The following is a 12,293-nucleotide window of genomic DNA, read 5'->3' as shown; positions in this document are numbered from 1 at the left end:
ACACTCATGAATCATGATCCGATCGTAACGTCTAAACCGGATTTGAATGTTACATAACTACACTTAGACTGGATTTGGATGTTACATTTACTGTCTAAACTTGCATTGCTTGCTTGTACACCCTACAATCAAAACATTATTCATACATATGTTTCTGAAAATAGAAACCCGAGCTACACTTCCCATCTTACTTTTATGAACACAAGTGACCCACGATCTGGTTAATGGCGGATGGCATAGCTGTCATTTCCATTAAATATAATGTCCTTTTGCCAATATAGACCAATTTTCTCAATATTGGTTTCACTCAAGATCTCAGCTTCCCGGAGAGAAATCCTTCCCTTGTTTGTTGGGTATAGTTAGAGTTCTAAAGTAATCACTGCCCATAAATTAGCATCTTCCGGCATTATACTTTTCAGAAGATCAGACTGGAAAAGCATAGAAGATGAAAAAAAAGTGTCCTAAAAGTGGAAGGATAAAGCACAGCATTGACAAGGAAAACATTAAAGTAATGTCTAAACCAAGATTCAGGTGGAAGAAACCACCACTTTTTTTCATCATACACAGCACACAGCTAAGAAAGGTCATTCAGTTTTGAATACTTTTAAAGCCCTTTCAAACCCACAGTTTAACCATAAGTGCTACCATTTCCGAAAAAACAGAAGCTATAGAATGCCAATGATATATATACATCAATACGTTTGCATAAACAAGCATATCAGGCAACAATCACTCTCAAAAGACTAGAATTCAAAACCTCACACAGACCTAAAGAAACAAACTACAAAACTGCGAGATAAACTGAACATAATAGGGGCTCCGCCAAGCTGAATTGGTCCTTGTTTGCACCATCCACTCCCAAACATAACAAATCAAATAATATCGATACCTACATCTACAGCATTATATATATGCTTATACCTTTATACTTACAAATCTTGCCTCTTCCTATTTTCCATAGTCTCTAGTGCACAGCCGAATTCATCATGGTTTAATTGGCCCAGCCACAATAATTCACCGAGTTCCACTGTGTCTGATTGACAGTTGGCTGTTCATTCGCAAAATTTGTCCTCTGCCTCCCCCTTGGATTCCTCCATCTTCGTTTATTATGCGAGTTATCATCATGAAATCTCGTGGTTTTATACCTCGACATGTACTGATCAGCGTCTACTCTCTTTCTTCCAGTAACATCCCATGTTCCCCAATCTCCAGTTCTACTATAGTCCACATAGCTGGAGTCGTTATTGTCCCAACCATTATAGTGGTTCCCCCTTTGGTTCCATTCCCAGGAGTTATTCCAACAATTCCCATATCCAGAATCTTTCATGTAGCCATTATTGGGCTCCCAAGAATTTTCGTTGTCATTGTTTCTCCAATTCAAAGACATGTTATTCTCCTTCACTGCACCCTCTTCAGCATCCCCCCAACCACCACCACAGACAAATGGTTGATTCAAAAGAAGAGAATTACCAAGAATCACAACGTGATCACTTTTATCCTTCTCGTCAGGGACCGTGGGCTCTCTCTCCAAGTCCAGAAGCAGCTCGGGATCAATTTCTGAGTCCCAATCGATTTTATCAATGTAACTATCTGGATCGGGGAGTCTTATGTCACAAGGAAGGCCATTAATCTCAGCCCAAAATCGGTTCTTAGCATTATGGAATGCCTCCTCACCAGCCGAGTCATTCCACTGGACTACGTTGTCATAAAGATACATAGATCTCTTGGTTTCGAGAAGCTTCCGCCACGGAACAGAGCCTACCAGAATGCAAAACTTCTTCTCCCATGAAGGAACAGTAGGCTGCCAGGTTGCTGGGATACGTGATTAAAGAATGTCAGATATATAATCAACCACCATAGAAGTAACGAAACACAAACAAAATTCAACAATTTCCAGAAAGGACATCAAAAATGATATTGAAAATTGGTAAGCTATTTATGGATAAAAATTAGAAAACAACATCCGAACCGAATAAACAAGCAAAAGCTGAACAAATTTGGACTCAACGCCATGTGCACATTGGTGAGAAGAAAGATCCAAGCATATTGGGTGCTGCTGGTGGAATAATTCCACATACTCTTTCAGGAAATGTATTGTTCATATGGAAAAATTCTCACATCCTGATCTCAAAATAACAAATGAAATGCCAGAGTGGGTTTCCATATCAATTCATGCATTTGGCACTCAACTGTTGCCAAATGCAACAAAAGGTTAGAACTTAAGCAAGTTCCTAAATCCTCAAGAAAAAGGAACATCACCCTATATATATATATATTTCCAGACTAAACTATTCCTTGAATTATGCTTCAATTTTACCCTCGCACCCATGCTCTCCATAAACATTCTTTCAGAACAAATACTTGATTAAATAAAAATAGTAGAAAATTGCAGCAAATTACACTACACAACCATCTGAATTTGATTAAATTACAAACTCACAACACCCACATCTCAAGAGAATATAAAAGAAACAAAAAAAAAACGAGAAACCCAGAGAAAATATTACTAGTTTAACAGACAAACCATTATAACTCATGAAAACACAAATATGTTAAAAGCTTTAACAGCTCTGCTCTTAACTAAAAGCAACAGAACATAATTAATTAGCACTAAGGCTTCAAGATCAAAGCTTTTTAATACATTATACCGAATTAAAAGCTCAGGAAATACAAATTCCAGAATATAAAACTCAAGAGGCGGCAAAAAGAAGACATACGGTTTTCTTTTAAAAGAAATAACAATTAAAGACTTAAAAAGATTACGAGCTTAAAGAGAAAAACAAAGAAACAAAAAAGAAAAATAAAAGAATACCTGGGGATGGCTTTCGGCTGTATGACCTTGTCCCCTGCATTCCTTGATGATGGATTTCACCTTTTTGTCTTCTCCAGTTATTATTCATAATCACAACCAGAATCTCCCAGAGAAAAAGCTAAGAATACCAAAAAAAATTATTAAAAAAATAACCTAGAAAAACAAAAACAAAAAAATACGCAGTGGCAATTGACCGGCGTTTTCAGACACCAAAACCGAAAAGAATCGAAAAGAAAAATCTGGGTTATGTATAATTTGAGCCAGAAAATATGATCTGAAACTTGAGGGATTTTGATTGGTTGAAAAGTTGCGGGAATTTGAAGGGGATATGTTGTTGTATTATATGGGGAAAGTTATGATAACTAGGAAAGTTTTTTTCTCTCTTTGTATATGTTTAAAGAAACGGTTTCAAAGGAGAATTTAAGGAAACAATTCGAGTCTCTTAATTGCCCGTGGTTTTCGTTGAATTTACAAGATTGGACCTGTTTAGTGCTTTGCTTCGTTGATAAGGACCGAGTCATCCGCAGTGGAAGTTGTCATATGTTCACGCGCCTAGTGCTGTTTGTAATTCAGATGCTTCTGCACTTTTCCAGCATATAAAACAAGCTATCGCCATTGTTAATTCCATTATACATTCCAAGCGTAACTTATATTCTAAATTAATCCAACTTTAAAAAATTTAAATTAAATCATTCAATTATCAATATTGTATCGATTCCTTCTATCAGTGTAGATCTTTTACCTTCATTGTTAAATTAGATATAATGTCAAATATATTTAAAATACGTTGATTAAATTTTAAGCATGTATTAATATGATGTGCTCAAAGAAATAATATTTTTTAATATATCATATTTACTTGAACGTTTAAAATATTATAATCATCTGTTGATATGAAAGAATTAACTTTATAATTCAGACAACTTCATGAAGAAGTAAAGCGGTAGAACTATGTTCATAGTCTTGGAAAATCATCTGCTCATATTTTTACTTTGTTATTTTTTTTTATTATACCAAAATTGCTCCATTTTCTAAATATTTTTATAAAATCATTTAATTATTTATACAATTTCTAATAATACTATAACGATTGTTCTATTTAAGAAAATAGTTCCACAGCAACGTTATATGGGAATTGTTTCCCCACCACATGGCTTGGGCCTAAACTACATAAAGCTTGAGATAAAAAGCACTCAAAATCTTTTTTTTAAAATAACTAAGAGATTTCATTTATCGAAAATTATATTAACAAATATTTTATTAATTACATATTAAACAAATACAGTTGTGACTATCAAAAATAAATAAAATCATTAACAAGTGAAGCAACAACGTACATAAACTGAACACACCAACGACTCCAAGCATCATGAAGGAGTGATACTTTAAGAATAAGAAAAAGCGATCTCTCCTTAATATCAATTTCATCCGACACATATATACGATAACTAATGAATCGTCTTATACAAACGAATAGAGTAACCATGTATCGGGAAAACAACAATCATATATTCAGGGAAATAACTAATGAATCGTCTTATACAAACGAATAGAGTAACCATGTATCGGGAAAACAACAATCATATATTCAGGGAAAATAAAAAACCGAAAATAAGACCAATAAAAAATTTGCACCGAGAGTCCAAAAACACTGGTAGCTATGATACTCTTTACTAGAGAAATGACCAAGAGTATAATTTATAATAAATACGATAAAACATAACTAAAAATGATAAGTTATGGTCAGAAAAGACCAACACCTCTACTATAAGGGTAGTTCTGTTGTATGGCAGCCTAATATAAGGTTAAAGAAAGACGCAAAAGGAAATATTAATATTTTTTTAATATTTACGGTAGAGCGCTACCTAAATTTTTTTCTACCGAAAATGTTAATATCAAAAATATTCATTTTAAGTAGAAAAAAATAACATTTTAACTAGCGTCAAATATTAATATTTTCGATAAAAAAAATATCTTATGTAACGCTCTACCAAAAATATTAATATTTTTATCAATATTTTTTTTAATCTTATATTAAACTGTTTTTATTTAGACATATTCTACAATAAAAGAAGAATTTTTTAAAACTACCTAAAAGAATTTTGTTAACTTCCGTAGAGCAAACAGTGGGAGCACCATCCAAAACGACCAAAATCTTATTTAAATATTAGTATAAATATGTTACAACAAAATTTGACTAAACTTTATTTCTGAGTTTTTGGCGCGGCTGCCACATGTTAATTTGGTAGGAACCATCTAGAAATTAGCGCGTTTGCTTTAGTAGCCAGCAAAGCAAAAAAAAAATGACTTTCTTAATGCCGACACCTATTTTTCGTGGCATTTGCATTTATACCCTCGCATTTCAAAAGTACAGTAGTCGTTATTAAGCCAAAGAATTTTTGTAGTTTTGATTAGAGGGTGTGGGTTTATTGGTCTATTCGACTGATTTCGAATACTTTGATTTGGAAACGTGCCTCATGGAACGAACACTCTACTTTCAAAACTGGCTTCGCCGCCTTTTAGAATTGCCGCCAATACCAGTCCCTTTTACATTTATTTATATTTTTTAATTCAATTGGTACAAGTGTTGCCTTATCTTTTGTTTGGCCCAAGATAATATTTTATGTTAATTAGGTTTCCAATAATGACCAAACTAACCAGGATAATGTGGGAAACGTCCAAAACTAACCCGATTGAATGAAATGGAAGAGTCTTGGATCTACTCGGTTTAAACCGAGACTATCCCTAGAAAATTCCCCCAGGTCGTGGGCCACCCTATATAAAATTAGCAATAAAAAGGCATACCCTGCCCGGTTTAATGACAAAAGAGACATAGACTCAAGTTGCCCGAGTTTTAATTCCTTTTAATGACAACTTTAAAAATATTTTCAAGAATAAAAATTTATATTTTAATAATATATTATTTTTAAATGTAGTCAACATGTATAAAATTTTAAAGTTAATACAATCACTAAAATTAACATTAAATATAAAAAATTTAAATTTCAAAATAAATATTTATCGAGATAGATACGCAACTGATTTCCTCCAACAATGAAGTACGAAATTTTTATTTTCAAACTAATATTGTAATTGAGAATAAGATGAAGATGTCCCGACTCTTGTGTACATGGAAAAATAGGATAAAAATAAAATGTTTAATTTGAATCATCGTTTTCTTTTCAAAAAAAAATCTTAATCCATTACCGACGATTGTTTATAACGAGAGAATACGTATCGTGACTAATTATGTATGTTAAATGATAGTGAAATATTATTTATAAGAGAGGATTTTATTGTTTACAGAAAATATTAACAATACCCGATATATTAATAAAATTAAATCAAATGTTTAATATATTATTTTAAAAGAGTATCACGTACATAAATTACATGATATAAATCTTCTTCTTTTGAATCGGAAAGAAGGCATACGCCTAACTAATTACAAACAACTTTGATATAGAGGGCCCCTGGACATCTCGGTCAGCAGTCGACAGAATTGAGTCTGGAGCAGTGTGGAAAGAGTGCAGCAAGAAATCACGTGGTTGATCGAGTTTGGCCATACCATCTGCGATCATGTTCTCCTCACGAGGAACCCAAATAAAATTCGTCTACCTGCTACGAGCACACAAGGAATTGATGGCGCGAACGAGGGACAGTGTCCAGGAGCAAGCATTTGAGTCCAAGAGCAACTGGATTGCTTGGTAACTGTCGGATTGGATTTGTAGAGCTTCAACTCCATAGTTCCAAGCATAAAGGAGGTCGGTAAAAATGCCCCAGAGCTCAGCCATCAATGGAGTGGTTATTCCCAAACTCTTATGGAAGCCGCCAAGCCATATCCCTTCGTTTGTGCGCATAACTCCTCCAACAGTGGCAAAACCAGTGTTACTATCAATCGAAGCATCGGTATTGAGGCAATAATCGTCTATGTTATCTGAATTATCTCCTTAATTTGGAGTGTTATATATGTTATCATGTCACCTTACACTTATTAATACAAATTATTTTGACTTATACGGGGTAAGTACAACGGTTCAAAGGTAATTCTCAACCTTAAACATTCATACTCCTGACATTCTCGGTGCTTGAACCTCGATCCTAAAAAAAGAACAATAATTATTTTACCACATAGACCACTTAATTCGTGCCACTTATTAATACAAATTAACAATTATAAAATTAAGTAGTCACAAAATCATGCATACGTAGTGTTCTGAAAAATTCGGATAATAGTGTTTTGAAGATCCCACAGAAATTACTAATTTATTAATAAATTCGAATGATCCATCTCCATTCTCTGCTGAAAGCATATAAAAAGGGGGGGGGGGGTTCTTCGCAGTTAACAATGATGCATTCATCCCAAGTATTCAATTCTCAGGCTTGAAAACCACATAAACCCAAATTCCATTATTACGGGCCAATGAAAAGTTTCCTGGACTCTGCATATTTCCCAATAAGGTGAGTTTGTCTGCCCTGGGCCTCTTTAACTCTACGGACCCAATTGACAATCTAATAAATGTAGATTTCGACTAAAAATCAATAATTTAGTTGATATTCAATTTATACTTTTGTTATAATTTAGTTCAAGCATGTAAATAATATAAAAGAGTTTAGTTGAGTTAAATTTAAATAATTAAATTTATCTCAACTAGGGTTTTCTTTCATAGGCATGCATCCCTCTGTCATTGTTTTATTTGTTCATAAGTTGATATGATTATTAAAAATAATTTTTTATTAACATCGTCGAACCTTTTCTCCTCGGTATGATTATCAAAGGGCAGCCCAATTTGTTGAAGACGATTCCAGAAACGAAAACGATATACAATCACATCACGTCCATTAAATTACTCAGTTGTTCCATACAATCAATGCATGCAGTCAAGGGAAGACATACATTAATGTTAGAAAGTGGCTTTTTTATTCAGTTTTCAATGTTGTTGATCATCAGTTTTTGGTGTTATAAAAAAGAGACAAATGATGGCAAACAGATGACTGATTGATCCACGTTCATGGAAGCATTAGAATTTAGGCACGGATCATTCTGCTTTCCAACTTGGAGTGTTTTTTTTAATTCACGATTAGAAATCAATTAATCCTTCCATTTGGCTAATATTTGCCAAACAAGTGACTGCAACACTTCTATTTTGTATTACTTTCACGGGTCAATGGAAATTACAGTTAAATTCACCTCGACTTCATTTAACAGGTCAAATCCTGCCCATCCCTCGAGACCCTTCACTTGTTACCGGACAGGGTCGAGGTTAGACCCGCAAAACTTCATCTTAACTCGACTACTTAAATAAAATTTAAAATATTTCGAACAAGTGTTTAGGGTTAATTTAAAACTTAAAATAAATTGAATTAAAATCGAATCAAGTTTGAATTTAATCCATATAGAATCATATTAGAATTAACACAAACAAAAAAACCAACTCAAGATTAATTTAGCCAAAGTCGTGCTGAACATGGATCAATGGATGTCTCATTCCTCCTAACCCATGCTGCATACGACAACGAAGTGGCGTCCTTTTCTTACACATATTGTTCATGGGAAGCTTTGTCAGCCTCAATAGCAAAGAATAACTAAAATTAATTGTATCCCATACCGATAAATGTTTGTTTAAATAAAATATCTAAATTTACCTTTTTTTTAATAAAGATTTTTTTTAAAGTTAAATCCACCCGGCGAAATTGTATTAGTCCTCTATAAGGTAACGATGTTAAAGGAAGGATAAATTCGTGTTGTATAATGCAAATTCGGTGGCTAAAAGCTCAAGGATCATTGTGAAAAAATAGTAAATTAAAAGATTAAATGTTATGCTATTCTAATTTAAAACAATAATTATATATATTTATAATTTTGAATGTTAAAACAAATTAATATTAATTTCAAAACCATTCTTTCGAAATATCGATATTTTTCAAAGTAGTTATAATACAATATTTAGTTAAAAAAAAATTAACCATTGACAACATGTACATATTCTATCAATATATATGTTTGAACTCAGAATATTTAAGTAAAATAATTATTTTTTTACTACTAAAATAATTTAATATGTTCGTTTGAATCAATATTTCAATATAAAGAACTAAATTCCAAATAAATAATAATTTTAAAGTGATCACTTGTAATACTGCATCTCTTGATAATAATAAAGTCAGACAAAAATTTTAAGAATTTGGATAATAGGGCCGGTTATATTTAAGCACTTATTTCTTAGTTAAGCATGGAATAAATTAACAAAACTTGAAGAAAATGTAGAGTAAAAAGGGAAAATGGGGAAGTTAGAAAGGATTGGAAGAGCAACAGGCAGATGGGGGTGGATTTATGATATATATTTCTTTAGAATTCTTGGATTTATGATATTATGTAAAGGGAAAGGTGGTGATGAGCCAATGTGCTGAGTTTCCATGAAGAAAGTGAAAGCATGCGAGTCTAAAGACATGTTCCATTGAAAACAGACATTTGAAGAGGCGATGGGGCAGTTTCGTGATAACGACAGTTGGGATTAGAAAGTGAACACACACACACCCTCCCTCCGTCTTTAAACATCATGACTCACTCTTCATCAAACTGCCTGCATTTGCCACATCACCCGCAATGATTTAGCTTCATCAAAACCAATTTATATAATAATATACTAAGTTAAAGAGTCGAGAGCAATGACCAAGACCCCCTTGGATTATCAATATACACGCTCATAGTTGTCCTTGTGTTTTTTTATTCAGTCATGTCAATATCATGAAACAAAGAATTTAATTCAGCGCTGTCTTTGCTTCTTCTTTAATCTTCATAATGCTTTTGTTTTTATGATTGAGCTTATGGATAAGTAGGATTCTTGTAACATTCTGATGCAGTTTATAGAGTGTATATATATACACACACACATCTGTGAGTGTATATTCAATTCCGGGTTTGATTCTTATTTTCATTAAAATAAGGTTTGAGTTCAAGTACAAAAGATGATGTGGAATGGAGTTAATTAGAGTGCTTCCATGAGTTCTTTCAATGGGAAAGAAAAGGAGCTGGTTTAGTTGGGTGAAGAAGATTTTCGCTTCTGATGCAAAACCAAAAACTGAAAAGGTTTATTCACGGCCTACTTTTTTTCCCCTTAATTTTTGTTCCTTTTTTGAATAATTGATAGCTTTGATTCATCTTTTTTGGTTCTCTTTGTTCTCTTTGTTGTTTGTAAATAGTTGGGTTGTATTTTCCAGAAATCAAAGAGGTGTAGATGGATTTTTGGAAGACTGAAGCTCAAGCAATACCAGCCTGCACTGGCGGCACCACCGCGGAGATCATTGTGTCAAGCAACGGAGGAGAAACGAAAGCATGCTTTGAACGTCGCCATCGCTACTGCCGCTGTAGCCAAGGCCGCGGTTGAAGCCGCACAAGCTGCGGTTGAAGCCGCACAAGCTGCGGCAGAGGTTGTCCGTTTTGTGGGAGCCTCTAAATCTTTCCATCATTTCACAACAAAGGATAGGAATCGAGCTGCTATTAAGATCCAAGCCGCTTTCCGGGCACATCTGGTCAGCTTACCTTTGAATTCCTTGCTCTTCTGTTATCTAAAATCATTTTTTCGATCATGTTGAATTTGATTGTGGGAATTGTTGTCATTATTAGATGTTCTTCAACTTGGACTGATATGATTTTGATGTTGCTGTTGAGCAGGCAAGGAAAGCCCTACGGGCACTAAGGGGGACTGGTGAAACTCCAAGCCATCATCCGCGGCCAAGTTGTGCGACATCAAGCAATGAAAACTATGAAGTGCTTGCAATCTGGTACAAAAATGTACCCAGAGATAAAGGAGAAGGGCATTTCTACACCAAAACTTGTTTGTCCAGACACCAGGAAAAATCAGAGCCTCACACAAAAAGATGAGTTGCAGCCTTGCAGGACAAGGACATCATTAAAGTATGTTTGATAATTCAAACCAAACCATTTCTTTACTGTTCTTTTTCTGGTCTTCATTACATGGATGAGGATATTTGCTGTAAAAATTCATGTATAATGTGCTTCATTATTTCCTTGTATGATCTCTGGTTCTAAATTTCACACTTTAGTTCAATCGCTAGACATTTTGTCGTGGCCAGCATGATTACTGTAGTCAAAGGGGTTGGAATGACAGTGCGGTTTGTAAAGAAGAAGCTGAAGCCATATCCTTAAGAAGGAAGGAAGCAACGGCCAAAAGAGAGCGTATGAAGAAATACTCGTGTTCTCATCGGGTAATTTTTCGTCTCTATCGTGTTTTCTAGTAAACTTTATTCTGCTATTGAGTACACATCGTATGCTTCATTGCCATTGATATCGTCTCATTTCCTTCAGGAGAAAGCGAGTACTCGAATGCTTGATGAATCCATGCATATCAAAGAAACCGGAAGGAGCAGCTTTGTGAAAGCAGAAGAAAATGACGAGGGAAATAGAAATGAAAGTGTGATGATTTTGACATCCAACAAAACTTTGAACTCGGGTACATGGGGGAAGTACATGGTCTACCTCATATTCGATTTAGAAATTTACAAAAGCAAGACATGCTAGACGGACTGAACTCGCCATTTTCGTTTCCAAGAAGATCGTTCTGCCGTGCCGGAGACGAGACTTCAACTCGCCATTTTCGTTTCCAAGAAGATCGTTCTGCCGTGCCGGAGACGAGACTTCAGTTCCAAGTTCCCCAGTTTTTCCAACATATATGGCTGCAACAGAATCTGCAAAAGCGAATGCAAGGTCAATGAGCATACCAAGGCAGCGGCTCAGATTTTCCGAAACCTGCTTCGAGTATTACATGCCACACAAGGGTGGACTTTCCTTTTGGTCTACATACAATGGAGAAACATTCGGTACGAATGAGAAGAACAGTCTGTCCATGAAACGACTTCCCTGAGTTCCCCATCGCAGGAAGATCTTTCATGTGCTGTATATGATGAGGAAATATAGATACTTGCTGGTTTGTTTTCGTGTAAAAAGGGTTTGGAAAGGTTTTTGTGCCAAATAATGAGCAATGCAAGATTTCGCTTGTATTTGAAAGAAAAATTCTTGATTTTCCATATGAATTAGTATTTGATAATTGTACTGATTGATTCTGGGATTATTACATTACCCTTCAAACAAAATTACTCGTATACTTAAAAAAAAGTATTTATTATTGTTAGTTTTATATTAATGTATTTTCAAATCCAATATAATTAGGGACAGTCATAGATGGGTTGGGTTTTTAGTATATCTAAAACTGACCCGAAAATTAAACATTATTTTGGTTTAGAAGAGTTCCACTCGATTTGAGATCCAATCCGATTTTAAGGTCAAAACTCATACTCAACCAACATATATATAATTTATTTTTATTAAATAAAATAATGATATAATTTGAAAAAATAATATAAAGAATAAGTATTATTATAATTATCCTTAATTATATAAATAATAATTATAATATTACATTAGATCGAATCAGAATATTTTTCATCCAAAATTAAAATT

General features: G+C 34.1%; 2 protein-coding genes across 2 annotated transcripts; one reads left to right on the top strand and one right to left on the bottom strand.

The window, feature by feature from the left end:
• Positions 1-670: 670 nt before the first annotated feature.
• LOC120153701 lies at positions 671-3,137 on the bottom strand. The gene is made up of 2 exons (XM_039165608.1): positions 2,813-3,137; positions 671-1,812 (listed from the first exon to the last, which is right to left on the bottom strand). Exons 1-2 carry the CDS (start codon positions 2,898-2,900, stop codon positions 992-994), a joined length of 909 nt encoding a protein of 302 aa, XP_039021539.1. The 5' UTR covers positions 2,901-3,137; the 3' UTR covers positions 671-991.
• A 6,309-nt stretch (positions 3,138-9,446) lies between these two features.
• On the top strand, positions 9,447-11,412 carry LOC120153772. Its single transcript, XM_039165654.1, has 6 exons — positions 9,447-9,583; positions 9,761-9,902; positions 10,034-10,345; positions 10,488-10,730; positions 10,910-11,041; positions 11,142-11,412. Exons 2-4 carry the CDS (start codon positions 9,828-9,830, stop codon positions 10,695-10,697), a joined length of 597 nt encoding a protein of 198 aa, XP_039021585.1. The 5' UTR covers positions 9,447-9,583; positions 9,761-9,827; the 3' UTR covers positions 10,698-10,730; positions 10,910-11,041; positions 11,142-11,412.
• The last annotated feature ends 881 nt before the right edge of the window (positions 11,413-12,293 follow it).

The sequence above is a fragment of the Hibiscus syriacus genome, unplaced genomic scaffold (genome assembly GCF_006381635.1).
Source record: "Hibiscus syriacus cultivar Baekdansim isolate YM2019G1 unplaced genomic scaffold, ASM638163v2 tig00111105_pilon, whole genome shotgun sequence".
In the NCBI taxonomy this organism is placed as follows: Eukaryota; Viridiplantae; Streptophyta; class Magnoliopsida; order Malvales; family Malvaceae; genus Hibiscus; species Hibiscus syriacus.
This window is presented reverse-complemented; position numbering and strand designations above follow the sequence as displayed.

Bases quoted from the DNA above. Each gene is read 5' to 3' on its own strand.
- LOC120153772 (XM_039165654.1), top strand. From the start codon at position 9,828: ATGGGAAAGAAAAGGAGCTGGTTTAGTTGGGTGAAGAAGATTTTCGCT. The intron at 9,903-10,033 runs GTTTATTCACGG...TGTATTTTCCAG, and splicing joins CAAAACCAAAAACTGAAAAG to AAATCAAAGAGGTGTAGATG. The intron at 10,346-10,487 runs GTCAGCTTACCT...GCTGTTGAGCAG, and splicing joins CCGCTTTCCGGGCACATCTG to GCAAGGAAAGCCCTACGGGC.
- LOC120153701 (XM_039165608.1), bottom strand. From the start codon at position 2,900: ATGAATAATAACTGGAGAAGACAAAAAGGTGAAATCCATCATCAAGGA. The intron at 1,813-2,812 runs GTATTCTTTTAT...CACGTATCCCAG, and splicing joins CAGCCGAAAGCCATCCCCAG to CAACCTGGCAGCCTACTGTT.